Consider the following 27,676-nt stretch of genomic DNA (forward strand, 5'->3'; position numbering starts at 1 on the left):
CGACGGGCAGCGGAAGTGCGGCCCGCTAACTGCTAGCCTCTGGGTTTCGGTGTGTGTGTGTGTGTGTGGAAGAGCGATGGCTATGTACGCCTTCGTGAGAGATGCTTCGTCCTTGGTCTGCGCCTGTGTACTAAGTGAGCTGTAGGAGAGAAAAGGAGTGGACCGCAGAATAAAGACCAAGGCAGATCGGAGTGGGTGAAGTCGATGAACGCACATGCTAGCGGAAGAAGTACGGTTTCGCGAGTAAGTAAATGGCGAATGCGGTCATCCACCTTCTCTGGGCGTTTGATAGGATTCGGCCAGAGGTTCGCCTGGTACACACCGTCGCATTTCATAATAACCAACCGAGAGAGACGCCGCTACCCAAGCGAGGCGAAGGGGTAGAGGAAGGTCTGAGGGCTCCACAAGCGGCAGCTCACGGCATGGGCCTCAATCACCCTTCACACACACACACACACCGCTCATGCGGGCATGCTAATACACGCATGTACCTCTCCTCTCTATCTGTCTTTCTTGGTCACCGCTCTGACTGGCTTCCTTGGATGTGTGTGGGGAGAGTGCAAGTGTGCATGAACGATAACATTGGCGCACACGTCAAGCACGAGAGAAGCGTAGTGTCGTGTTTTGGCTCTATTTCTTGTCGGTTTTCTGTTTACTTAGTGGTGTGCAGTATGTGCCTATCGTGGGGATATCAGCCTTTTCCTCTCCCGGACTGGATGGGAAGAGGAGAGTTGGAGAGACGACCGCAGAGAAGTACATGCGCGGAAACGAAACTGTGCTCTCTCCAATCGTCTCTGCTGTCTCCCAGTCCTGTCTCTTCCTCAGTTGACCTTTCCACAGCACTCCTACTCCTCTGCAGTGCATAGGATACGACTAATCGTTCCCAGCGCAGTCACCCACATGGCGAAAGTGCAAAACCCCCAACTGCCACCAAAACTCTCTTCCTCATCAACGGAGTGAAGTAGATGCATGACTGCACCCTATTTGCGCACGGTTGAGTGGGGGGATGACGGGGGAGGGAACGGAGGAAAGGAGGAAGGAAAGCGAAAATTTTACAGAAGAGGAGCTCACGCAAAGATCTACGAAGAGGAGGGAAAGGAGTGGCAGAAAAGGAGGCGATGGGTCCGATGCGCGACGCCCCCCCCTTCTCCCTCCGTCTCGCTTCCCACGCACGCAGAGATCGAGCGGGCGTTCACACCCGCACACGCACAGCGGGCGACACAAGACAACGTTATGAACGGGAAAGAGAAACAGAATGAAGATGAAAGTGAGCGAGCGAAAACAAAACAAAATGCACAAGAGAAGGTGAGGAAAGAAGAACACATAAGTAAAAGCCCAACTGGATTTTATTTTCACACGAAACAAGCCTGGATACCATCGCCATGAGCACAGGGGAACGTCATTTGATGGAGGGGGGTAGAAGACTACCATCGTGGCTGCCGCAGTTAGAGAGAGGGAGAGGGGAAAAACGAGAAGAGTTAGTCCTGGGGAACGCCTCATAACAGCGACAATGATAGTAGTCAAGTGACCAAGAAGTAGAGGTGCACCAAAGGGGAGCAGCGTCGGGGGACTGACCTGCTATAGATCGCCATCCCTATCCGCTCCAGTCGTCTCGCTCGCATCGGTGGCGTCCGTCGGCTTCTCCTCCTCCGTCGCTGTGTCGGAGACGGTGTACTCGGCGTCGCTCGTCGGCTTCTCCTCCTCCGTCTCTGTGTCGAAGACGGTGTACTCGTCGTCGTCCGGCGGCAGCAGCGAGTCGTCCGCGTTCAGGTCGACGCTGCTGCGGAGCAGACGGTTAATGCGCTTCGCATAGGCTGCCACGTCCGCTACCGGGAACTCGGCCTGCAAGTTCGCCGTATCGTACAGCACCCACGCAATGTCTGTCGCCACCTCGTCATCCTCGTTCACGGTGAAGCGCCTGAACATCTCGTCCACCAGAGGGTGGCGGTAGTTCACCTCCAACACACGCTCGGCAGTCACCTTCTGGTCTGCGAGGGACATAGACTGGCCGCGCATTATGCTGGCCAGGCGTGCTGTGATTTGATTATCACCGGAGGACACGATGAACGCCTCATTTGTCATGCGCCTCGTCAAGATAACCTTGCGCACCTCCGAGTACCCGAAGATCCCGCGTAGATGCGTAAATAGGGAATTGTACTTCTCCCTCCGCTTCTTGTCCACCACTCGCTGCCGCGAGTCGCTCTCCTCGAACGCCACCCCCTCCTTCGCGAGGTTAATGAGTTTATTGCCGGCAAAGTCGGTCAAATGCGATACAGCGTACTCGTCGATGGGGTCCGTCATGAAGATCACCTCAAAGCCGTGGTTGAGGGCGTCCTCCAGCATTGGAGACTTCTTAATCCGGTCCACCGAGTCGCCGGAGAGGTAGTAGATGCCTTTCTGTCCCTTCTTCATGCGGTCCACGTAGGTCTGAAGGCTGATGTACTCCGTTTCACTTGCACTGGACTTGTAGCGGAACAGTTTCATGAGGCGATTGCGGTTGTTGCTGTCAGTTATGGCGCCAAGACGCAGATGCTTGCCAAACAAGTCCCAGAACTTGGCGTAGGTCGGTTTCTTGAGGTGAGTGTGCCCAGACGGAGCCGGGTCCTCCGCGTGATCCTTGTTCGCGATCTCCACGTCCTGTGCCGCAATGTTGGCAAACATGTTCAGCGCCTTGCGCACAAGCTTCTTCTTGATCACGCGCAAGATACGGCTCTCCTGCAGCACCTCACGCGATACGTTCAGCGGCAAGTCGTTGCTGTCTACAATGCCCTTGACAAAGTTCAGGTAGCGCGGCAGCAAGTCGCGGAACTCGTCCGTGATGAAGACGCGGCGCACGTACAACTTAATGTTCGTGCTCGGGTTGGCTTTATCATCGGAGAAGGACGCCGGGTCGACGGTGCTGGGAATAAAAAGGATCGAGTCAAAGTCCACCTCGCCCTCCACCTTGAAGTGGCTGAAGTATAAGGGGTCGCGGTAGTCGCCGGAGAACGCCTTGTAGAATTTGATGTACTCCTCCTCTGTCACGTTACCGATCTGGCGGGTCCAGATTGGGCGGTTCTCGTTGATCAGCGTCCAGCGCTTCTCCATCCTAGGAACCTTCTCCTCCCCATTGTTGTCCTCCACCACCACCTCCTCAATGAACCCCACCTCGGCGCCCGGTTCTGACGTCCTTATCTCAGTCTTCGGCTTCACCTCCACCTCTTCCTGAACGTAGATTGGGAAGTTGATGAACTCGCTGTACTGGTGGATCGTCTTCTTGATCGTTTCAGCGGACAGGAACTCCTGATCCTCCGGCTTTAGTTCGATGGTGATCTCAGTTCCGCGGCCGAGCGTGTTGCCGCGCGGGTCGGGGTAAAGGAAGTACTCCCCGTCCCCCTTAGACTCCCAGACATACTGCTCGTCGCTGTCGTCACTCTTGGACGCGACGCGTACGCGGTTGCCGACGAGGAAGACAGAATAGAAGCCAACGCCAAACTGGCCAATCAGGTTGCTCTGGTCGCCACCGACAGCGCCGCTACCCTCCTGCAGCTTCTCGAGAAAGTGCTTGGTGCCAGAGCTGCCGAGGGAGCCGAGATGTTGTGTGAGCTCCTCCTTCGTCATCCCGATGCCGCCGTCGCGCAGGATGAGCTCATGGTTCTCATTGTCAAAAGAGATGCGGAGGTCCATTGTCGGGGTCTCGCCATCCTTCGTGAGTGGCTCCTTGGGAGAGGTGAGGTAAAGTACGCGAATCTTATCGAGTGCGTCGCTGCCATTCGATATCAGTTCGCGCAAAAAAACGGCGTGGTTGGTGTAAAGGGAGTTGACGAGGATGTCCAGCATCTTCGACACCTCGGCTTGAAAGGTGATGGGGCTGCCGCGGGCATCGCCAGCCGATACTGTGACGGAACCGAGCAGCAGCAGCGCCACGAGCACCACGCGGTGCACGTTCGAATTGGCCATACTTGACCCCTGTACCGACAAGGGGAGCCAAACTGTTAAATAGAGCGGCACGAAGGTGGGCAACGACAAAGAGAGTGACAGGAAAGGGTGCTGGGCTCTTTACCTAAACCTAAGGGCACCGCGTACTACTAAAGTGTCTGTGATGAGCTGGAGCGCTCCGTCCTTTTTACTTCGGCGAGTACTGTGACGTCTGCTGCGGGTGAGCGGTGACTGGAGAGTGAAGAGAAGGTCAGCTCACACACACGCACACGTCTCTGCTATGAAGGAGGGAGAGGGGGCCTCGGAGAGTGCGTATGTGGGCGAGAGTAGTACAACAGAGTAGACAGACAAGAGCGAGTGACCCTGGTGTAGAAAAATACTAAACCCACACGAAGATAAAATCAGGGAGTGGAAGAGGGACCAAGACGGGAGGGAGTGTCTGAGCACTGCGTGCGTGGAGGAAAGGGGGGAGCAAAGGAAGCTGCTGCAGATGTCACTACCGTTGACCTGGGCGTACCATTAACGATAAGAGAGAAAAGGGCGAAGCAGAGGAGAGCCGTTACGCGGGAGTTTTGTGAGGTGAGGTGACGTCATCATGGCAAAGGCGGCGGCGCGGTGATGGGGGGGGGGGGGGGGGCGATGCGTATCAAGAGTGGAGGCCAAAGTGAAACAAAGAGAGAGAGAGGGGGGTATACATGCGATTCAAGGGACATGAGGAAGAGAAATGAGGGACGAGGAGTGACAGCACACATCGGCCCGGCACTGCATTGGCGACGGGTAGAAGAGAAAAGTGCCTGTCCTCTCGCTGCGTGTGGCTCTGAGCTTGACCTAGAGGCAAACGGAAATGAAGCCTCCCCTACCTCGAACTTTGCAGCCAACATGCACGTGCGCGTAGGTTAGCCAGGCGGGTCCAGTCACGTGAGGCGGAGAGCATTCAAGTGCGCGCACTGCGCGCTATTGCTTTCAAACCAATTCCCTTCCCCGGCCGCCGTGATGCTCTGTTTTTGAAGGTGGCGTTCGTCTTGTACGTCACACACCTTGCGCGACAAGCTCGGCAAGTGGGAAGAGAAGAAAGACCCTCTGCAATCACACACGTCAACAGATGCGACAGCCCGTGAGCCCCTTCACTGAATGGTGTGCCTCATTGCACCTTCACCTCCGTCCTCAACGCGAAAGACACGCACCACCGGGCCGACAGGCGGCACAGCTGCCCTGCCAGAGGCACTGCCCGCTGCGGCGGCAGCATCACTGTCGCTGATGCCCTCGAGACTCTGCTGCGCGCGCTCGTAGCGCAACTGCATGCGACGATGACGGTCTTGCACGGCGAAGTAATGCGGCAGGAGGTACGCCATGCTCAGCCAGCCAAAGAAGCCGGCGCCGAAGACGCACAGCACCACCTGCAGTTTGCGTAACATTGACAAATTGCTCCTCAGGTCCCTCTGACGTTTTTCACGCTGGTACTTGTCAATTCCCCGGTTCATAATCTGCTGTGCTCGTGTCGAGCTCTTCACGTCGAACGTTCGGCTTGTATTCTCGCTCACAAACTGGCGCGTCTTACGTGCCTTGCTCTGACGCCTCTCCAGCTCATTCAATGGGATGCCCAGCTCCTTCTCAGGATTTCTTCGTCCAGCGCGGAACAACTCCTGGACCCTGCTGGTGGTACCTTGGGCCGACTTCACCGCATCGCCGGCGGATGAAGCCCTGAGGTCAGCCCCACTGTTGCTACGAGGCATCCTTAGGGCAGGAGGCGAAGGAAAGGAGTGAAGATGCAAGCAGAGTAGAAATGGACGAGCCGTGAAACAAGAAAAAAAACACTGAGGACGTCAGTCCCAGGGGCTCGCGGCACCAAAATGGAAGAGGGGGAAGTGTATAGAAGAGGAAAGACTCCGCACGCTGCTATTCACACCCTAAAACACATGTGGGACTTGTTTCTTCTGCCACAGCTTTTCCTTGTTGCTGAAGCGTCTCCGTTCTGCTATCACATCTGTGCGCGCGCGCGTGTGGGTGCACCGTGAGCCAAGGTGAGCAAAACAATAGCCACAAATGCGCAGAGTGGGTGGGTAATACGAAAGACGGAGACACAGAGATAACCGCGCACCAAAGAAAAGGCGGTAGGGAGCGTGGAGTCACTGTCGCGACAGAAGGAAGAGGCGAGGCACCTCAAACACACTGTGAGAGAAATGAGCGTGTATCTGCGTGTGTGTATGTGTGGGTGGGTGGGTGGGTGTGGGTGTCGCACATAAAGCAACGATCGCTGTCTTTTTCCCTGTCCGGCCAAGCCATCGGCACCACACCTCGGTGCAACGCGTAAGTGCCGAATCAGTAAGAGCAGAGAGAAGAAAAAAGAAGCACTCAGACATAGAGAGAGAAAGCAAGTCATACAGTCGAGGTGAAGTCTCCCTCCCCCCCCCACTGCAGCGGCGAAAGAGCGTTCGTGACGGCTGTCAACGGTGCGTCATCACCACAAAACCCACTTATCAGTCTAGGTGATGAGTTTCACACCTCTATTGATGTACCTTGAAGTGGCCAACAACACCTATCCATCACCAAAAAAAAAACTCAGAAGTACGAATAGGCGCACAACGAGCATGACTATGGTCCTTCGCGACCAAGTGCGCAGACCATCCCCATCATACTGTTTCCTTCCACAGCGATGTCTGTGCAGATGCGTGCGTTGCACAGACTGTCACGCAGCATTCAACTTTGTGGTAAGTAAAACGAACAGAGAAAGAGAAGAGTGGAAAAAGTGGTGGGTGTGAAGAGAGAGGGGGAGTCGCACATAGAGGAGGGAACGAGGGTAGAACGGTGGCAAAAGGCTGAAAAATACGCATCTCCCTCTCACCGCCGCTGCCGCAACACGCACTACCCCTTTCCCGGTCTCCCTCTCCGTCTACCTCTTTCCCCTCCTCTCTCTTTTCTGTGGTTATTATTTCTCAGGAGTCATACGCAGAGAGGTGCGCATGCATTCAAATGTTACACTTTCCCATCCCCTGTAGGTCGCCGACACCGTACGTCTCTGTACTTTCACTATGCGCGTACCAAAGCACGCGTGTACGCCCGCCCCCGCCCCTCTCCCCTTCGCAGCGCCTGTGGTCTGAGACAGAGGGAGGGGAGCGAGTTGTCAGTATCGGCGAGGATGCCCAAGCCCAAGCGAAAGGAACTCGACAGAGAAGAGATGAAAAGAGAGAAGCGAAGAAGCGAAAAAAGGGGGGCACAACGACCACAGCGCGGCACACACACACACACATCAAACCAAAGACGACAACGTAAAGGAAAAGAGGGGGCAGGCAGAGACTGGTGCTCTGAAGGAGAAGACGTGGCGGAGGCGAGAGAAAGAGTGAGAGGCACACGAGCACATCTGCAAGCACGTCCGCCAGTGGCACAGCCTTTCCTTCTAAAAACGTGGGTGAGCAGCATTCCACAGGATAGGAGGGGTGGGGTGAAGGAGAGGGGGTGTAGAAGCTCAGGGAAAAAGAGAAAACGTATTCAGAAGCTTAGAAGTAAAAAGACGTAATCTGCTGAAAGTTGTGCTCAACACGTCTTTGCTTCCGGCCCCCCCCCCGCCCCAATCACACCTAAACACCGACACACCAGCACGCAGAGACGCCCACTCCAACAGGCAGGGGGGGGGGGAGAAGCATAAACAGACAAGAGAGAGGAAAAGAGGGCCCGGACATTAAAGAGAGACTGGCAGAGTAGACTAATTAGGTGGTGGAAGTGGAGGAGAGAATGACAAGGCAGGAAAAAGCCGCAGTAAAGGTGGAAAAAGGCAACACATGGGAAGTCAACATAGACGGACGCCACTTTTACCCGATCAAACCCCACTCCTATCCTTCAAAATTTTCTCCTTTTACCTTCTCACCCCTCCTTGATGGCAGGGGGCACCGCAGCGCGTGGCATAATGGCCCAGTACCCTCACTCCAGGGGGGGGGGTGGGGAGGCCAAGTAACCCCCCTATCCCTTGCCAATGCCGAACCGCTTCTCGTGGTGGCGGGTCCCGGCGCCCGCGACGTATCTAGGCCAGAGCGGCGCGCCGCTGCTGATGTCGGCGGTCGGGTCGTGGATGGTGCTGCGTCGGCGCGGCCTGCAACAGTGAACATGACTGTGCCACCCATGTGATGGGCAGAGTGTCAGCGTGGCTCGCACGCATCCCACCCCGGGCCTCGCCGCCTGCTGGTGTGGGGAACCTGCGAAGCGGGGAGTGGGCAGAGTTTGGGGCGGAGGCCGTGCGCCGGCACAGTCGCCGGAGCACTGCCGTGGCGCGTGCCGGGCGCTGCTTTGCACCACAAGGTGGGCGGGTGGCAGGCCAGGGTGGTGTGGGGTTGGGCTCCTGCTCTGTATGGCAGAGATTGAAGACGTTGAAATAGGAAAGCAAAACTCCACTCCCTCGCCCCTTCTCCCAAGGCTGGAACAGACACGCATGTGCAACACGAGTCGATACGCAAGTCAGAAAAAGGAGGCGTGGAAGGCGGATAGCGATAGTCCCTATCGCAAAGGTACGAATGCTGTACGGGTGATGGACGCCGCGCAGTGGCGGTGGCGAGACCTCTTCATGGTAGGTGAGAAGTGAGAGGCACGACCGACGCACGGCGACAGTCCCTCCATCTCCCCTCCCCTCCCCGACGTGCGATGCGCACACGCAAGGGAAAAAAGTGAGGGAGACTCGCTGTGTACCATCTTCTCTTAGAGCGATGGAGACACATGAAAGGCGGAAAGGGTATGGATCTAATCAAGAGATCAGAGGTAGATCGCCTGCAGCTGGCGGGTGTGCGTGTAGCGACACACAACGCAACAGCACAGGCACCCGGGCCCCTAGCACAGTTGATACACGCTTTTCGTCACTCACGCGTGTGTAACGGGTGGGTGGGAGCACGAGAGGAGAAGAGAAGCGGGAGGAGGGAGCGAGCTGAGCACGAGAACGAATCTTCTTCAGAAGTTAGTTCACCCTGCCTCTCTCCTCAGAATTTGTACATGTCATCCTCGGCCACCGGCTGCGACGTCATGGTCTGACGCACAATCTGCTGCATAATCTTCGTCGCCACAGCCGTGTTCGGCGTCAGCTGGGCCGCCGTCAAAGGACGTCCGGTGATGGGGCAGACGGAGCCGTTCTGCCCTAGCCAGCTCATGATAACCTCCTTTTCATATGTCTGCCCATACGGCGAGGAGACAGGGTTCTTCATCACGGCGCCAGTCAGCGAGCACAGGAGGTCGGCGTCCATGCCCTCGACGCTGTCCTGCTTCGCACTTGGACTCATTTTATGCCGGATTGGTACAGCGGCCTTGTCGATGGAGATCTTGTTCTTCTTCTCTGGCCTCAGCGCCGGCATCTCGCCCAACAGGCGCGCGCCACCAGCCGGAGCAGCCTGTGCGACCACCGGCGCCTGCTGCGCGGTCAGCTGTGTGATCATGGAAAGGAAGCAATTGTCGATGCACTGATACGTGGTCGAATCCTGCGCAATAAGGGTGTCGGGTGTGATACGACGGAACTGCCGATACCACGCCTCCGTGAAAGGCAGTCCGCAGCCGCCCACCTCCTTCTTCAGGAAGGCCTCAACGGTCGCTCGCAGCGCAGCGCTCGATAATTCGGGCATCAGCCCGTCCATCGGGTAGCTGGGCGCCTCGCCCATGGCGTCGACGTTGCACATGAAGTGGAGGAGGTTGATGTACATGACCATCACCTGCCCCGACACGCGTGCATCCGTCACGATGGGGCGGATCGAGAGCTGGAAGAGGTCGTGGAAGAAGGTGCAGAAGATGCGCACCTCCTGGCTCGCTTCCTCCATGTGGTACGTTGCAAAGGCACCGAAGAGGAAAGAGAGGTTGAGGGAGTGCAACACCGGGCTAGAGACGCACGGCGCCGGGGCGGTCATCGCCTCATGCAGCTTTGCAGCCAGCGCCTGCACATGCATCATCACCGTCCCGTCGAGGAAGGTCGTCGAGAGAAGGATGTGCTGACGCCACTGTGTCGCCTCCTTCGAGGAGAATTTGAAGATGTTCATGATGGTCCACATCGTGTTGTTCACGGCACTCTGGACCAACGGCGGCACCGTCTCCGAGCTTGCGATGGCTTCGCCGAGCACATCGCTCACCACCTGGATCGCCTGCAGACGCAGCATCAGGTTCAGCATGAAGTCCACCTTCTCCGTGAATTTGGCGCAGCTGTGCTCCTCGATCTTCTCGCCCACCCCAAAGAAAGCCTGCGGCTGGGTGAAGCCGAGCAGGCCGCTAATGCAGTTGCACCGCAGCTCGAACTCGTACGGCGGTTCCTTCAGTAAGATGGCCAGCAGCAGCTGAATTGCAAACTGCGTGTTGTGCTCCGCAAACTCGTGTACAGCTTCCGCCTTCAGCTTGTAGTCCATCACGCGCATCAGTAGCACTAGTACGTGCTCCGACATGCGGCCTAGCTCCGAGTCAAACGGCATTGTGCCTTCGTCCTTGACGGATTTCTCGAAGATGCTTGTCATCCCCTCCAAGCAATCGAACACAACCGACCGCACCGGCTTGTAAAGGGAGAAGTTGTTCAGGAGCAGGCAGAACTTCGTCTTACGGCGCAGCGGCACGGCCTGCACATCAGCATTGTTCAGGTACTGCGCCACGACGGTGCGAGAGACGCGGCGCACCGCCTCACTGACGGCAGCAGCATCGCCACTGTAGTAGCCCTGTGCATTCGAGATGTCGCTCATTTGAATCCATTGGTCCAGCCTTGCATCGTCGATCACGGCGCCGCTCTGGATGTATGCATCCAGCTGACCAACACTCGCCATGCTTTAGATGAGTAAGTGGAGGGGAGGGGGGGGGAATAGTGGAGGAGAACGAGGCGGAGGGAGATGGTCGTCTGCGCAGAAGGAAGACAGGTAAAGAAAAAGGGCAAGGAGGGAAATAAAAGAAGGCAGCTCTGCACACCCACAGGCCCGGGTGGCACCGCAGGGTCGAGACGCCAAAATGGCTGGACAACAAAGGCAGCCCCTTTCCCTGTTGTTGTTGTGTGCCGCCTGCGTAGGCAGCTGAGGTGTGTGCGGGTATCAGAGCCCACAAGCGTGGACGTGCTGTCTATGACAGTGACCACTGTCCCTCCAGCTCCGCCGTTGTCTCTGGTGATCGCTATGGGGGCACAGAAGAGAGGAAAACCGACCCACGCAACCTGGCGCACACGCACTGAGAGAGCGAAAGCGAGCGAGGAGTGGGGTAGAAAAAAATCAGAGGTCTATGTATGGCGAGAGGAGGAGAGCAGTTGCGCGTGAAGAAGGGAGGGAGGAAACGATGAAGAGACGGGAACGGACTGAGCGTGTCCATGGGTCCACGCGTACAGTGCGTTTGTGTGTTGGCGTGCAGAGCGGATCAACATCAGTGACGTCACCGAGCGCAAAACAAAAGTAAGCGGAAAGGGGGGAGGTGCAATGAGCACACACGAGGAGAAAAGTGAAACACCGAAGGAGAGAAGTACGAGTGTGAGTGCGAGGTCTGAATACAGAGAAGGGGAATGGTCATTTTTTTTTCTGTCCACTTCACATGCGGCATGTGCTGAGAACTGATTGCCACTCCTCTCTCGTTCTTGTCTCCCTTTCGGCGCGTGGACTCAGCGTCATGACGGAGCTGTCGTCACGGGGGTTGAGATGAGGAAGCAAGAGAGGGAAGTAGGGGGGTGCAGGGTGCACCAGTCTATGTCGGTATGTGTTTGAGCCCGTATGTGCCACTTTCTTGTGCACGCGCGACGCCACACACACACACACGCACACATGCATACAAACATGCGTGTACACACACGACCCCGACCCCCTTACTCGCCTGACTTGCGCCCACCCCCGCCACATGTCTGTATTTTTTTTTCCCTTGTTGCTCAACTCTCTCTCTCTCTCTCGCCCTTGTGTGACTGTCGATGGCGCGCATAAAGGTGTCGCGTGGAAAACAAACAGCACAGAAAAGACCGAAGAAGGGGGCGTGGGCGCACCGCGCGTCCTCGTCCTCTCATGCTCGTCGACTGCAAAGAAAGGGAAGTGGCACTCCACTGACTCTGCGATCCGTCGCTCTCTTACGCGTTCCTCTCCGCCGACACAGAGAGACAGACATGAATGTGCACGCCCTACACCCTCGCACCTTCATCACCCTTCTCCTACCCGATGTGACGCACGAAGAGATCAGAAAGGTGTGGCAGATCTGCGTCAGTATCACGTCCATTCTTTGCCACTCGCTCCCCCCTCCCTCCATGTAGGTGCGCTTACAGGAGCAAAGTTGGTGTGCAGAGCCGGCAGCAGCACCAGCAGCAGCGGCGGCGGCGTTTCAGCCGACTAAAAGCACGGCGGTATCGAGGTGGGGGTTGCCGGCGAAGAAGGCGGGAAGCCCGATGAAGGCTGTGACGAAGAGGGTTGTGAGACCCTGCCGTTGTTTGATGCATTGAAGGTGGAGGTCTGCCCTAGTACCGCCGCTGGCACGATGGAACCTGTAGCGCCAAAGTAGGTTGTGCCAGTGGGGTATCTCGATGCTTCGTCCATCATTCCCAAAATGTAGGCACGGAACGTGTCATTGCCGCTCAAGAGGGCTCACATGCGCATCGGAAAACCGCTCGAGGAGGCGGAGTGCGTCGCCGTGATGTCGCTCGTGGCGGGAGGTGTGCTGCTGTTGGACCTACCCCTGGTGATTAGGCAAGGGAACTCACGCGCCCGACATGAGACGGCGCAGGACAGTAACAGGGACAGACACACCGTCCTTGCCTGCCTCCGTCTCCCTATCGTCCTCCGTGGCTGCTGTTGCTGCAGCAGCCGCTGCTGCTTGATCGGAGTGCGACCACTCATATGGTGGCGACTCATTGGTGAGACTCGTGGTAGCACTTCTGTGTGGGGCCTCCGTATCCCTTTCCGCCTCCTCCTCCCACCCGTCGTTTCGGTGGACGGACATCATCCTTATGGTCGCCGAGGCCACGCCAGAGAGCGTGTGCCGCCACCAGGTCACCCAGGGCGCGACTGCGAACATGCGGCCGCCGCTGCTCTGCCTCTGCTTGTTCGCAGCAGCCTCCTCCTCGGCCTCCTTGCACTGCCGCTCTCGACTGCGGTGGAGAGAGGTGCGGCGACTGCTGAAGGCCGACGCAAAGAGCGGCAGGCAGGCCGTCAGCGCTGCAGCAGTGGAGGCGGAGGAGGAGGCGTCGGATCCTGCCAGCGGCCCTTCCCACCACCGACGCACTGATCTCAACGCAAACATCCGCCAAGTCTTTTCCACTGCATCCCCACCGCCCTCCGGCCGCTCTGCATCTGCCACGCGCTGAAGCCCAGGGATGACACTGCCGTTGCTGGTGTAGTACTGCCGGCAGTACGGTAGCACGCGCATGGGGTGCCCTGCTGGCGCGGCTGCAGAAAAGGACAAGGGGTCTCTGAGATCACTGGGCAGCACGGCGTCTATCATCTCAGCCGCCGCAGACGCGATGGTTGCTGAAGTGCCGCTAACAGTACTTGGCAGACCGACCTTGGCGAGAGCGACAGGCGTAGTACCACCCTTGAGAAGGCTGGACTCGTGCACCACCAAGACCAAGTTCGCGTGCCGTGATAGGAAGCTGTCATATAGCCTCTGGATGAACTGTGGGGTGACGGGGACGCCGTCGTGCACGTACAGCAGGAATGTGATTCGACGCCGTGTTAGGTTTGCTTGTGTGCAGGTGTGGAGTACAAGCTTGTGCTCTGTGTACTGGCGGCCAAGCGTGAAGGTGCGAATGACCATGCGCGGCAGGAACCATGTGTTGTCGTTGGACACACGCCGAATGCGCTCCGCGATGCGACTCTCCACGTACTCCATCGGCAGCGGTCGCTCGATGTCGAGAAAAAAGGGGAACGGAGTATGCAGCGACAGCTCACGCAGCACCGCTGTTGCCGCGGCATACTCCTCAGAGATTCGGTCTTCAGCTGGTGCGGTGCGGTCACTGCCGATCGGGATGACAGTCATCGGCCGCCGTTGGTCATCGTAGCCGAGGATCAAGTAGGAGGCCGAGGAGAGAAATGCGTCGGTGCTGCTGAGTCCATGCTCTTCACGGCGCCGATCGGCTATCTCAGCTTGCTCAAAGTAGTCTGATGCCAAGTCAGCCACCGCTTGCGTGGTCCACGTGTCCTTGTCCTCGGCGGTCTGCGGGGCGCAAATCTCTTCCCATGGCGTAAACATGCGAAAGAGCGAGTTCGCGACAATCTGCGACTCAAAGTCGATGCCGACCACGTTGAGCATAATGATGCTCGCGAGGAACAGCCACGTGAGAAGGGACCAGTACGAGGACAGGACATACGCCATCGGCAAGTTCCACGCGCACCGCTGCTTCATCATTACGTTCTCCTTCAGGCTCAGCTTGTGTGCTTGGGTGTTGAGGAAGCGCCACATGTTCAGCGTTGTTGCAATGCGGGACCGGGTGGTGGAGATGGGCAGCTGCAGATCAATGGCTGCGTTGAGCACATATGTGTACCGAGGATTTCGACCGGCAGACTCAGCCAGCACTTCGCGCAAGATCATGACACTCGCCCACGGTGACAGCGTGAGTGGGAGGGAGCTGACGAGGAAGCGCAGCTCCGCGGGAATGTCGTTCGCGCCGCCGTGGGGGTCGTTGTCCCTGCCTGCCCTCTCCGAGCCTGGTCCCGCATGTGCATCCTCCCTGCCTGCATCCTCCTCAGCTGCGCCACTGACAGTGGTGTCGCATCTGACGTGCCGGCGCCGGCGTCTCTTCTGGTTCTTGCCATCTAGAGAGAGCAGCAGCTCTTCCTTGCGCTCAGCGAGTCGGCGACGGGTGGTCTCTGGGGCCTCGGCCACGTTCACCAGCAGAAAGATCTTGCGGCGGTACTCGTCTTGTATGTTCGGCACCGGCACGTGCTGCGTCACGAAGGCGAAGAGCTCCGTGCTCACCACAATCGGCCGCTCCGAGTCGCGTGAGCTCTCAGCGACCTGCGCCTTGACCAGCTCTTCGATTAGTATGAGGAAGCGCTGCCGCAGCATTGGTGACACAGAGATCCGCGGTGGAGCAGCTGGAGCTGGTGTGGGGTCGGTATCGGAAGGAGCAGCGGCGTTCGCTGTAGTGAAGCCTTCCTTGCCTGTGGTCTCAGCGGCAACACTGCCGGCACTGAAGTCAATAACAGCATCGCCGCGGGCGGTAGAACTGGCTTCAGAGTCTGGAGGCGAGGAGGGGGAGGAGACACGGGCCCCGTTACCATCCGAGCAGGCGTGACGACGACCTTGTTCCTCGGTGCTTCCCGTCATCACGGTGGAGAGGGTGTTGGAACTAGAGAGTTGCCGGAGCTGCTCCTGCACCTGCTGCTTCAGTCGCCGTTGGTCGCGGATAATGCCTTGAACCATCTCCTTCAGGGAGTGGTACGACAAGACGCACAGTGCCCATGGACTCCCGTCCATCACGTGCAGCTCCTCCATCTGACCTCGCGCTGTCTGGTCGAAGAGGCCGTAGCCACCAGCCGTGCTGTCAGCAGAGTCACTGACGAACAACTTCGCCCCCAGCTCCGCTAAATAGAGCGTGTCCTCCTGAGTGAAGGCGTACCGGTCCCGTCGAGCCTTCTCCTCAAGGGCAGACAAGACGTCGCTCAGCACCGATGTGTACAGGTCCTCACTACCACAGCTCTCCAGCAGCGGCAGCACCCGACGCACCACCACCTGGAGGTTCATCAAGGACCTGTTCACGAGGCCGCTCTTCTCTAGTGCAATCAGGGCCTCCTTGATGCTTCGGTCCACGAGGCGCTTGAAGTGGAACTCGCACGCCGCACTTGTTACCATTTCTCGTAGCAGCCACGCCGTCAGCTCCGGTAGATCCGGGCTCGTCACCGAAATCTGCGACCGCTCAGCCAGCGCGTACGCGTGCTTCAGCACCTCGTCACACAATGTGAGAAGGGCTTCGTGAGCAGCGGAAGGGGGTGTGGATGAGTGAGTCGATCCTTCAGATGTAGCCTTGTCGCCCTCGTGTGGTACCGTGAGGAGCCTGCGCAGCTGAATTACCTCACTCGCTGCTTCGAAGGCGGCCATGGGCAGCAGCATTGAGTTGGCAGAGCCCGAGGAGGAAGAAGCGGTGGAGGAGGAGGCCCACACCGACGACGAAGCTGAGGGCGCTGTGGACGCAGATGGTAGCTCTGCATTTGCGACTGAGATGTAGCGCAGCAGCAGAGACAGAATAAGCACGTGCTGCAAGGCGAGCGCCTCATCGCACGACGCGCCGCTGTCATTGGCGGATGGAGACGGCGTCGATGCGTGAGCCTTCAGCACCTGAGCGAGTCGTTGAGGCTGCAGCTGGCGCGCAATCACCCCCCAAAACTCGCCAGAGGGAATCGACGTTCCTGGGCCAGACGAAGCCGCACCGATGGCAGCGATAGCGGCAATGTCGGACATCGTTACCTCGATATGTCGCTCCTCCATACGCATGAGGATGTGCTGGATATCCATCATTGTGGGAGGAGGGATAAGAAAGCTCGGTGTTCTCGCCGCGGCCAAAGTACTGAGGCGTGGGTCTGCGCCGGTAATGTCACCGTGGGGCAAATCACCTGCAGCAACATCGCCACCACCCAGGGCAGCCGCTCGCAAGCGCTGCTGTTGCTGCTGCACCGACCACATGACGAGCAAAGCGCGCAGCGACGGCGCACGCGCGTAGTAGCCGCGGTGCTCCACCGCGGCCGACTCCTCCTGCAGCCACTTGATTCGGTTGTCCTCATCGGCACTCAGCAGTAGCCGTGCCACATATGCACTCATAGCGGGGAGTGATGCCCCTGACGCAGCCGAGGCCGCCACTGCACTGGGGCCCTCGGCACGCCTTTGTGCCGCGGTCAGGAGGTCATTGCACGTCAGAACAACGGTTGCAGTGGCCCCCGTGCTGCCCAGCAACCGCGCATAGACCTCCTCGGTGATGGTGGAGCGCAGCAGCCGCTCCACGTCGGCGAGCTTCAGAGCCCACAGAAAGTCGTCTCGCGCCCGCCACACGCCCTCCTCCGCGGACGACGACGGGGCGGACGTCGAGATTGGCGCAGAGGGCGAGGAAGAGTAGGAAGGCAGTACTGGGTAGAAGAGTGCACTGCAGCAGCACAGGCGGTCCCCACACGGACCTAGCTTGGGACTGCTGCCACCGGCGGACGGCGCCGCCGCAGTGTTGTACGAGGTGGGTAGTACACCCGAAGCGCACCGGCCCACACAACACTGCCGGCTGCGCAGCACCGAAAACGGCGACCGACGATGACTGTGGTACTCAGCACTCCGGACAGTGAGTTGCGGAGTTTCCAAAGGCGCCGCCGGAGATCGCAAAACGCCATCCCTTCGCTCCTCAGTGTCATCCTCCTGCGGTGGTGGCCATGTTAAGGAGGAAGGATAGTCATACGCTCCCAGGCCTTTAAAGTGAACGGAGATGAATGCTCCAGCGATGACGGCGGGCCCTCGTGAAAGTCGGGTGCGATGAAGCATGCTCGTGTAGAGGATGTCGATCGCTACTGGTGTGTGGGTACGTCAATCCAGCACACCTCGCCAGCTCTCTCCGTGCGCGTGCGTGCGTGTGGGTGTGGGTGTGATGCAGTTATGCGCTTGGTCAGTCTAAAGGCGAGGGTGTATACGTGTGAAGAATAAGGAGGAGGGTCTGTACGATGTACAGGTGAACAAGTGCGAGAGCAGCAAAAGGGAGAACGCCACGCACCCGTGTACGCGTATCGGTGCCCTGTGGGGGGGGGGGGGGGGGAAACAACAACAACAACAAAAAAAAGGGCCCTCTCCTTTTTTCCACACGCCCGCACCCGCCTCCGGCACACGCGTGGCGACGAGAGAGTTGAGGGCCTGTGCCTCTGCAAGACGGACCCCTCGTTTCCGCGCCTCGTGCACTCCCTAATGAAAGTGTGTGCGGGTGTATACACATGTGAGAAGGGTAACACACACACACACACGAAAGTGGCAGATGATAGGAGGTGAGGCGGGGGCGAGAGGAAAAGACGAGGGACACAAAGAGAAGAGAGACGTGATGCCAAAAAGAGAGATGCACAGGCGCACACGAGAAAAGGGCGACAACACCGACACCGACGGCGCCTCCATTCGCTACTTTGGTTCGCTGAGTCACCCGTGCCACTGCGCCAAGCTCGCTTGTTCCAGCTAAAGTGAGAAGCTTTACTCGATGCGGCTGTTGCGTCCCCATCACATATCAATGGGGCTGCGCTGATAGAGAGCGGGAAATCCAACGATGCCGACACGAGGGCATGCGAGCCCCGTCTGGGCCCCACCCTTCTTTTCGACCCCTCCTTTCGTGTTTACCACGGTCATCACCACTCGCCAGACACTGCACTTACAGACTTCCCACATCCACCCTCTTCCTCGCCTTGTCACGCACCTCTCGCACATATGCACGCGAGAGGGGGCGGGGGGAGGCGGTGCATTACCGCACACAACGGCGCGCATGATTCGCTCTTAGCGAGCCCGCCGAGATGGGCGATCGTCACCGCCTCCAATTCCAGACTTACCCGGTGCCATCCCAAAGCCAGTGCCTGTAGCTGCAGCACCACCACCCAAGTTGAAGACAGTTGGCGCAGAGCCAGGGGCCGCAGGACCCAAGGATGGCGCGAAGGGTGGTGCCCCAGTAGCAGCTGGCGCAGCAGTGGCAGAAGCCAAAGCAGCCCCAAAGCCCCCAGCCGTCGGTGCTGCCCCAAAACCGCCAACGGCTGTGGCCAGACCTGCCGCTGGGGTCGATGTCGTTCCCCCCGCTGCAGCGCCGAAGCCAGTAGCGGCCGGTGCAGTCGCACCAAAGACAAACCCACCTACGACACCGCCTCCTGCTGGTGCTGCCGCAGCCGTTGCAGGGGCGCTGAATCCTCCAGTCGTCGCCGCCCCAGCTGCACCGGCGGCGGGGGCTGCTCCGAAGGCACCACCACCGGAAGTCGCACCGATACCTCCGCCCAGCGCAGAAGTGGTGCCTGCCCCAAATCCGGTGGCCGGAGCAGCGATGCCCATAGTGGTGGTTGCAGCCGATGCCGCGGCAGGCGACTGCGACTGCTGTGGGAGCGGAGGAATGTCGAAGTACGTCGATGGCGATGCCCGACGGAACAGAGTCATGCCGTTGCGCTGCTGCTCGGTATCGGCAAAGAGCACGTCCGCCTCCGCCTGTCCGTACTGGCGTGTGAAGAGTTCGCGGGCGATGTCGGTGCGACTGTGCAGGTGAGCAGCCACACAAGAGGAGTCTCGTAGCTGATTCAGCTCGTACACCAGGGCGGCGTTAATCTGCGCAATCGCGTCGTTCGAGATGGCCCTGCCGTTGTGGTGACCGCGACAACCACCCACGCCAGCGCCGCGCAACGAACGACCTGGCGGTACCAGCGTTGCCTCCAGCTCAGTGAGAGCGCTGCTGACGTGATCCATGCGATGGCTCAACTCCTCGACCAAGGCCACAAAAGGAGAGGCGGCACCGTTGCTCACGGCGGGACGATACGCCCCACCGCAGGCATTCATTCCACTGCCGGCGAGTGACGATGGCAGCCCTTGCTCCAGCAACGGTTCCCAGACGTGTCGCTCGTAGTCGCGGATGTTGGCCTCCAACTTCTCAAGACGCTGTAGCTGACGACGCGTTTGCCCTTCATGCTGGTTGCAGTGCACCGCGACAAGATCGACGGCACGATTGCCGCCACCCTTCAGTGCTGCCATCTGGGCAAGGAGTTGACGATAGCTGGAGGAAGACACCGTAGGAGGAGAGCTCCCGGTGGCGCTGGTGGCGATCGCACCAGCAGCCGAGTCGGCATCATCAGACTCGTTGAAGTACAGATACACCTTCTTCGCCGCGTCTCGCTCCGCGTGCATGAAACTGCGCAGCTCCATCAGGTGCTGCTGCAGCGGCTGCGGTAGAGCCTCAAATCGGACCTGCTCCGTCACCTGAGAAAAGTCAATGTCGCGTGCCCAGCTGGTGGCATTACCGGGACCCTTGATACCCTGATATGGGTACTGCTGAGCCGTCGGTGCAGCAGGAACGGTCGTACTCCCGAACCCGCCTGCCATGCCAAAGCCACCACCGCGGCCGACACCGAGGCTAGAGGTTGCCGTCGAACCAAAGCCACCAGTGCCTCCTGTCGTCGCACCGATGCCAAACCCTCCGCCAGCACCAAAGCCTCCAGTAGCAGGCGCAGTGCCGAATCCGGGCTTTGCACCGAAGCCCGTTGCCGCTGGTGCTCCGAAGCCACCAGGGGCGGGAAGTGGGGCCCCAAAGCCGCCAGCCGCTGCGGCACTGGTGCCAAAGCCTCCGAAGCGATGGCCACCGTTCACAGGACCCGGTGTGCCAGTTCCTGCTCCTGTCGATGGAGTCGCGGCAAAGCCGGTCGCCATTGCAGGTTTCGCTCCGAAACCACCAGCGTTCGCCCCTGTACCAAAGCCGCCGAGCGACATGGCGAAGATCTGTCACAGTCAAGGAGACACAGCTTGGCTTAGGAAACTTGTCAGTTCGCGCGCACTTTACTCCGATGCCGAGAGGCACGCGAACGGCTGGAATCAAAACGGTGCTGATAACTTTCTTCCTCTGTTGTGGCTTGTCAGTACACTCGTTCTGACAGCAACCACACCTCTTGCGGGCTCCTATGAAGCGCCGAATTCGATTATGGCTTTCGCTCCCTCTTTTCTCGTCCTCGCAGACCGTCGCCGCTACTTCGTGTCGTCACGCGAGGGGGGAATCGGTGCGGCTGCTTCTGTTTATTATTAAAGTGTATGGGCAGAAGTGTGTGTGTGCGTGTGTGTGCGTGGAGGTGTTGGTATGATTCTGCGGCGGGTGCGCAGACGCCGTTAACCGAAGAAGGCAGAGGACTTGTGAAGAAGCAGAGAGTGCTGCAGACAGACACGCGTTCTTCGCTGAATATCGCCACAGGCGAGGGTAAAAGCAAGCTGACCCCATTGTCGAGTGAAGCCACCGTCCAGCAGTCGCACGGTGGTGCGCACAACAGAAAAGGAAGAGTAAACGTACAAGCACGAGAAGGAGCGAAGGAGTGAAGAGTCGAGCGCACTGATCAACCGAGGTGAAGGCAGGGTCGGGGTAAGGGACCTTCCACACTAACTTGTAAGGAGTTCAGGCAATGTAGATGTCTGTGTCGCATCGTATGAAGTGACAAGAAGCATTGCGGTGCAAGAATGAGCACTTGAGTCCTCCTGATGACATGGAGAGCAGCGGAGTGTGTCGTTAGATGCGAGATGACTTACGCTGCCCAAAAGCACACCAAAGGTAGCGTGACGGGCGGATGTGCTGCGTGGGCTCAGATGCATGCGGGTTTACAGTCGCCATGATTACTCCTGTAGGGTATGAAAGGAGAGGGGCGGTGGGCGGAGAGGAAAAGAAGAAGAACGGGTCCCACGAGGAAGACCACTCAAGCCGCATCGCGTACTAAACGCCCACACCGCACAGGGTCACGCACGCACACGCACGCACACTTTTATGTGATCACAGCAGGGGGAGAAAGAAACGCGCACACCAAGAGATAAGTGTGCCACGGTTAAGCAAGAGTTCATGCGGGTCCCCAAAACGAGGCGAAGAGCGCACCTGAAGAAGTCGCTGTGGTGCATTGTACTGCTACACCATCACCTGTGGAAGCAGACAAGCCAGTGGCTACTGACAGAACAGCTTCAAAGGGCACCCTCCCCCCCTGCTACTCCCCCTTCCTCACCTTCCCTCTCCCAGAATGGTGTATGTGTGGGGGTGTATACACATGCTGAGGTAAAGACCGAAAGAAGTCAAAAATAAAATACAACCATTTCTACGGACTGTCTATGCGTCTATCCTTGTTTGTGTGTGTGTGGGGGGGTGTGGGTGTGGGTGCCAGTGAATGACTCCGGTAAAGGGCAGCGTGTTACGGCCCTCCATCTCTCTCCAGATTTCCATTCGTGATGGCACTCCACCCAATTCAGCCAACGAGTAGGCAGTCCATAGAAAGAAAGTGTACCTACCCAGCCCAGCCCGCGCAACTTAGCAGCACGTACCGAGCATTCCATGCGGCGCTTCTCCCCGAGGCGCTAGAGCGTCGCTCCTGCTCCTCCCACTGATGCCGATAATACTGCGCTAACCGCACCCGGTCCGTCTTGACCGGCAGCGTACTTGCCTGACGCCCACTTGCCAGACCAGCTCTCGGCTGCACCGACGCGCCGATAGGGGCGTGCATGACGGGGACACGGCGGCCACTGGTGGGCTGCGCCCGCGCCGTATGCTGGGTTTGCTGAGCCGCATCGAACTGGCGGGCTCGACAGCACGACAGGGCAATCGCACGGTGTTCGTACTCGCCATTGTTTGTCATGGCAACGTGGGACGCGCGCACGATGCGAACATCCTGGGCCTCGCGATACGGGTGCCGGCACTGCGCCACATCGAAGCGGCAGCGGATGCAGCCGGTGGCGCAACGAGGGACGCATATGCCACACGTTGGAACAAATGCGGGCGATTTCGCTTTGGGAACGGCACGCCGAGTAGGCGACGGCGCGGCAGCGTGAGCAGCTCGATAGAGCGGTCGAGCCGCTGCTGAGCGATAGTAACGCTCAGACACCCAGCCTGCACCTCCATCCTGGGTCTTCTCCGCGGCATCCGTGCCATCTTGGCGCAACAGTTCGCCAGTGTAAGGGGAGTATCCGCCTTCTGTGCGAATGAAGGTAGAGCAGTTAGAGGAAGTCGCGCCATCGCTGCCAGCGACAGAAGAGTCGCTGTCCTCCACCTTTCTCGAAACGCGATCGGCAGCTTCGCTCCACCGCAACGGTGGCTGCGCAGCAGTCTCGTCCTGCAAAGCGGCACTGCACTCGTCGTTCTCAGTACGCACGCTGCACGCGACTGCGGACGGAGCAGCAGGGAGCTCGTCAAATGCCTCCTCCGGTGATAGCAGAAGCGCCGTCGAGAAAGATGGCACGTCGGCACATGAGCGCGACGCTCGGCGCGGCAGTGCTGAGGATAGCATTAGCGCTTGGTACTCGTGCATCCACCGTGCTAAACTGGCGCGCTCGGCGGCAGTGAGCTCGCCATGCTGTGCGGCTGATGCTACTGTAGCCTCTGAGAGTGAAGATGACGATGTGCGAGAGAGAAGAGTGACAGCACCGCGCCCCTTGGCTTCCGCCCCGCAGACAGATAATTCGGGATTACTCCACGAAGAGAGCGCCGCACCAGAGCGGCGCTCGACAACAAACCCCTCGACTGCACCTGCGACGGTGCCCGCGACCAATGTGCGGGACAGCGCAGACGATGGGACAGTGGAGGAAGAGGCGGAAGAGGATGGCGGAGCAGCTCCGGCGGCAGCACCAGTGGCAAAGTGAGAGAATGTGTACGGATGACTGGCGTCGGTGGTGCTGCACCTCTCATGAACGATTGAAGACGGCGCTGGAGTTACCGGAACGGCGGCTGCAGGAACAGGAGCAGCGGCGTGGGCGGTGGACTCAGCGGGCATGGTGATGACACGGTGGAACTGTGCCGCATCCGCCAGCTCTGATGGGGCCGAAGGTGTGGTGGTGGCGGAGAGACCGGACGCACGTCTCGGCTTCTTGAGAGAGGAGATCAGCGTAGATGTGGTGGAGGAGGCACTGCTGTTCGTGGAGAAGGGCAAGGAGTAGGTGCTGGTGTCCCCCATCATGGCTGCAACCGTCTTTTCATCGAAGCCCATCTGCTGCAGTGTTGCGCGCACGATGGCGGCATCCACGCCGTCTGCCACCACCTGGTGCTCCAGGTAGTGGGTGTAAGCCTCCTCAGTTGATGTGAGCATTGTGAGGAGAAACAGAAGCAGAGAGGTGGATGTGCCAGACGCGCGCGATCGAGCAGCGCGGTGTGCCTTTTATGCGTAGGATGCGTGTTCCCGGCCACGACTTGCTGGATGCGAGCGACGGCGACGTTAATGTACGTGTAGGCTGTATGTGTGTAGCTGTGCGCGCCTGCGCGGGTGCAAAGGCTCTTCGTCAGCTGATCTATGGAAAGTGTCTTTGAGCAAAGGCAAAGACTTGAACTCTATGGAACTTGAACTGTTCAAGGAGTGTCGCTCACACTCACTGCGGCATAAGAACGCAGACCCTTATGTGCAGATAAAATTGTGCTGTTCTGCCTTCGGCGTAGTTGCCTTGCCGCGGTACTGGTGCAACGCGGGGAGACTGTGCAAGCGTGGAGGCAGAAAAATGATGCCGCAGGAGAATGCGAGTGGCTGCTCTCTTCAATGCCAAGGTGCGACAGCATCAGCAAGAACAAGACAACGTGGGAAACGCACGGTGATGTTGAAATGACGTAAGACATTCAGTGTGATGCATCAGAGGAACTACTTCGTTCTTCCACGTCCCACCCTCTTGTCCACTATAACCCATAATCATCACGAGGGATGGAAGGAAAGCGAAGTTGGTGCTGTACTCAGTCAGCACACTCGCTCCCATGCGGCAGTATTCGCGCTACACCGCCTTCCACTTCACAGCTTTATCCAGCTCTTCCTGTCACGCTACTCATGAAATGTGGGCCTCACCCCTTCTCTGCGTGTGCGTATGTGTGTGTGGGGGGGGGGAGGGGGGAGGGTTGACTCATTCTTTCACTTGTTTCGTTCCCTGCGGAGGCGTCATGCATGAAGGGTGTGAATGCGCCTCGTTGCACTTCTATTAATGTCTGCGAAAGCCTCGAAAAGAAAGAGAAACGCACTAGGCGCTGGAGAAAGGGCACAGTCAGTCTCTGTAGGATGGGGGTCGCGGCTGCAGAGGCGTGCCGTTAAGCGTCTTCCCAGTCTGCCTCATCTTCCCACTCCTCATTGTCCTCCGCGATGTCGTCCGCCGCGGCGGCAGGGGCAGGGTCGACTGCGGCCGTCGCGCTAGAGTGAGAACCCTGCTCACGTCGTTGCTTCCGGGCCGCCTGTTTCCGGCCGTCCTCTTCCAGCACCTCCCGCTCTGCCATGGCGTCTGTGAGGGTGAAGCTCTTCGCCAAGTGGCGGATGCGCTCAAACAGCTCCCTCTCGAAATCCCTCTTGTCGCGGCGGCTCCACGGGGTGGCGGCAGCGAGGTCGTCCTCCTCATCCAACTGGGCATCGTCCTCTTCATCCGTGTTGACCATGTCCTCCTCGTCCATCTCGTCCTCCCACTCACTCTCCGCGTCATCCTTGCCGAAAGCACTGTCATCCATCCCGACAATGCGGATGTCGTCTGCTGGGTCGCGCCTGGCGCGTCGCATTTCCTCACGTGAGTAAAAGTGCAAGGCGTTGTCCGCCTGCTGCAGATACGCCATGAGCTCCGCCTCCTCGTCGTCGTCCTCGGCCTCCCATCCGTCCTCCATCATGTCGGCACGATTGGCCCGCGGAGCGGCATAGCCGTTGGACGCAGCTCCAGAGATGGCCGGATTCGACCGCATCGTGGGGCCCTCGCCGAGAATGCGATCTAAGACCGAGTGATCAATGTTCATTCGGTCATCCGCTGGCATCTTCATCTTCGATGGGCACAGCATCATTGACTGGAAGCGTTGCGCCTGCCGCCCCATGGGGCCCGGGTAGCCCTCCCCATCGCCCCCATCGATGACCCCCTTGTCCATGGGCCCGGTCATACCATAACGGGCGGCGGCGCAGCGAGCAGCGAGTTGATAGCGCATTGAGTCCACTATGGCACCTTCGTCTCCATCGCGTTCGCCGTCATCCTCACCTCCCTCGGCCGCATCGAGCGAGGAGACAGGCGTGGCACGGCCGGTCTCGCGGTACATGGCAATGCGGCGAGTTCGCAGCTTTTCGCGCTCATTCGACATGTCCAGATACTCGAGGGTCTTAATCATAATGTTCAGCTGCAAGTCTGCTGGACTCTCGTCTCCGGCATCCCGAGTCAAACTGCTGTACACGGTGTCGCCGCTGAGGTTGCCGTAGGTGGAGAAGGCCATCAGCAGTTCATCCCGCGCGTTCCCCTCCATCGCGGTGGCCAGGTGATAATTCAGTGATACATCTGTGGAGTCGGAGCTAGTGGTGCTGTCGTTGTCGTCATCGTACGCGACGCCTGCCTCGCGCTGCAAAAGTGCGCGCATCAGTTTGATGTAATGTTCCCGTTCCCGAATTTCCTCGGCGTTGGCCAGCATGTTGAGCTCCTCCTTTGCATCCAAAACGAACTGCGCGGACCCTGCAAGCTTCGGTAAAGTCGCTGAATCTGCGCCAGCGGCGTCACCCGCAGCAGCGATAGTGGCAGAGGTTGTCTGAGTACGTGTGGTGCCTTTTGCTTTGCCGCGCGGGAGCTTCTGCCGGGCCTTGACCTTCTCTTCGTCGAACAAATTTTCTGCGCCTGTGGCGCTGGCGAAGGCGTCATCATCCTCATCATTACCACAACTGCGGAACCTCAGACGTCGCACAAGGCTCGACCACCACGACGGGCTGGTGCTCGCTCCAGATGCTGCATTCTCCGCGCTGTGCAAAGACGCATAGAGAAGAGAGCTGCCAAAGACTGCAGAAACGCCAAAGGCCACCGCAGCCGCGCCGACAACAACGGTGCGGCTGATCGAGTGGGCCGCAGTATTGATTTTGGAGGTCTGCTGCACCGCTGCAGCATAGTTGCCTCTCAACGTGACTGGTGGTGCCGGATAAGAAGCGCTGAACATGATTGAAAGCACGAAACAGAAGATGACGCTCTGCTAGCCTTATTCTGCTTCTCGGACGATACCTTCGATCAAGGCCCTTACCTTCCTTCTGCTGTTTCCACGCGGAAAGACGCCCTATGCGCCTTTATGGACTCTCCACAGCACGCAAGCGTGTCTCTCAAGAGAAGCCCGTCTACAGTGTGCACTTTGCTGAGGCGCTCACTTACACTGGCTAGCTTGAGATGACGTCCTTTAGGCGTGGACACGTGTCAGCCTCAAATGATGTCTCTTTCTCGCCACGCTTTGAGTTCTCCGGTGTCCTTAAATTAATTCCCCCTTAGGAGGATCACGGTATCCGCGCCTCGTTCGTTTTATCGAAGGGAAAGGGAAAGAAAGGGTGCTGCGCCCCCCGAAGCAGCGTCAATAAATTTGTACGGATGTCAGGAGGTGAAGGTAGGGAGGGGGGCGTCTCTATGAATGTGTTAGGAATCGCGTAGAGCGAATAGAAGCAGAGCGGGAGAAGAAAGAGAAAGCTACGAAGGAAAATAAAAAGCAAGCCAAGAGACTCCTCGGCAGACAGCTGCAGCCGGTAAACGCTGTTGCGCTACCCTGTGCTGCTCCTCCTCGTGGTGCTCACGTCCACTGTAATCGTGCCTGCACGCAAGGGGAAAATAAAAAGGGCGGTGCTGTTGATATTCATGAAAAACAGTGGCTCGAAAGTGATAGCGCTTGTGAGAGAAGAAGGTGAGAGAAGGTAAAAGGGGCGGGTGGATGTTGATGCCATTAATGAGCCCCGCAACCGCAGGGAAGTATTTCGGTGACGGAAGTGTTTCGTTTGGACAGAAGCCTCACTGCCGCCACTGCCACCACTGCTCAACAAGAGCGTGAGCGGTGGGGAAGAAGCGAAAGAAGGCACGGTGGTTACCATGTAGATGCAGTCTCTCCGCTACACCTCGAAAGTGAGATGCTCATGTGCGAGGCTTTGCGCTTTCTGTTAAGTCAAAGACTCGCGTGTATGCTGAGGTCTGTTTGAAAATCGTGTCACCTCCGCATGAGCGCCTGTGAGTGAGTCCTCTTCTCGCTTTTGTCTCCCTCCGACGAAGTGTGGAGAGTTCGGTAGCGAAAGAAGAAGAAGAGACGGGCGCTCCCTGCTGGTCGTGCCTCACCAAGCGACTCTCTCTCTCTCCCCAGCGCACTCGCATATACCGTCTGTCCACTTCCCCCTCGACTCACCCTTTTCTTTAGTGGCACTACGGCCTCAAACCTCACAGTCAG

The 27,676-nt window shown here is 58.5% G+C and overlaps 7 protein-coding genes across 7 annotated transcripts, besides 1 other annotated feature; all 7 read right to left on the minus strand.

Annotated features, from left to right (window-relative positions):
* Window positions 1–1,578: 1,578 nt before the first annotated feature.
* On the minus strand, window positions 1,579–3,939 carry LPG3 (lipophosphoglycan biosynthetic protein, putative; the record flags this gene model as incomplete). The annotated part of the gene is made up of 1 exon (XM_010702381.1): window positions 1,579–3,939. One exon carries the CDS (start codon window positions 3,937–3,939, stop codon window positions 1,579–1,581), a length of 2,361 nt encoding a protein of 786 aa, XP_010700683.1.
* Window positions 3,940–5,042: 1,103 nt separating this feature from the next.
* LPMP_290760 (hypothetical protein) lies at window positions 5,043–5,651 on the minus strand (the record flags this gene model as incomplete). Its single annotated transcript, XM_010702382.1, has 1 exon — window positions 5,043–5,651. The coding sequence occupies one exon, from the start codon at window positions 5,649–5,651 to the stop codon at window positions 5,043–5,045; it is 609 nt and encodes a 202-aa protein (XP_010700684.1).
* Window positions 5,652–7,784: 2,133 nt separating this feature from the next.
* Window positions 7,785–8,277: a repeat region.
* Window positions 8,278–8,876: 599 nt separating this feature from the next.
* On the minus strand, window positions 8,877–10,682 carry LPMP_290770 (U-box domain protein, putative; the record flags this gene model as incomplete). The annotated part of the gene is made up of 1 exon (XM_010702383.1): window positions 8,877–10,682. The coding sequence occupies one exon, from the start codon at window positions 10,680–10,682 to the stop codon at window positions 8,877–8,879; it is 1,806 nt and encodes a 601-aa protein (XP_010700685.1).
* A 1,885-nt stretch (window positions 10,683–12,567) lies between these two features.
* LPMP_290780 (hypothetical protein) lies at window positions 12,568–16,623 on the minus strand (the record flags this gene model as incomplete). The annotated part of the gene is made up of 1 exon (XM_010702384.1): window positions 12,568–16,623. One exon carries the CDS (start codon window positions 16,621–16,623, stop codon window positions 12,568–12,570), a length of 4,056 nt encoding a protein of 1,351 aa, XP_010700686.1.
* A 1,686-nt stretch (window positions 16,624–18,309) lies between these two features.
* LPMP_290790 (hypothetical protein) lies at window positions 18,310–20,268 on the minus strand (the record flags this gene model as incomplete). Its single annotated transcript, XM_010702385.1, has 1 exon — window positions 18,310–20,268. The coding sequence occupies one exon, from the start codon at window positions 20,266–20,268 to the stop codon at window positions 18,310–18,312; it is 1,959 nt and encodes a 652-aa protein (XP_010700687.1).
* A 1,538-nt stretch (window positions 20,269–21,806) lies between these two features.
* Window positions 21,807–23,597, minus strand: LPMP_290800 (hypothetical protein; the record flags this gene model as incomplete). The annotated part of the gene is made up of 1 exon (XM_010702386.1): window positions 21,807–23,597. The coding sequence occupies one exon, from the start codon at window positions 23,595–23,597 to the stop codon at window positions 21,807–21,809; it is 1,791 nt and encodes a 596-aa protein (XP_010700688.1).
* Window positions 23,598–24,571: 974 nt separating this feature from the next.
* On the minus strand, window positions 24,572–26,422 carry LPMP_290810 (hypothetical protein; the record flags this gene model as incomplete). The annotated part of the gene is made up of 1 exon (XM_010702387.1): window positions 24,572–26,422. The coding sequence occupies one exon, from the start codon at window positions 26,420–26,422 to the stop codon at window positions 24,572–24,574; it is 1,851 nt and encodes a 616-aa protein (XP_010700689.1).
* Window positions 26,423–27,676: the final 1,254 nt, after the last annotated feature.

This window comes from Leishmania panamensis, assembly GCF_000755165.1.
Source record: "Leishmania panamensis strain MHOM/PA/94/PSC-1 chromosome 29 sequence".
Taxonomy (NCBI): domain Eukaryota; phylum Euglenozoa; class Kinetoplastea; order Trypanosomatida; family Trypanosomatidae; genus Leishmania; species Leishmania panamensis.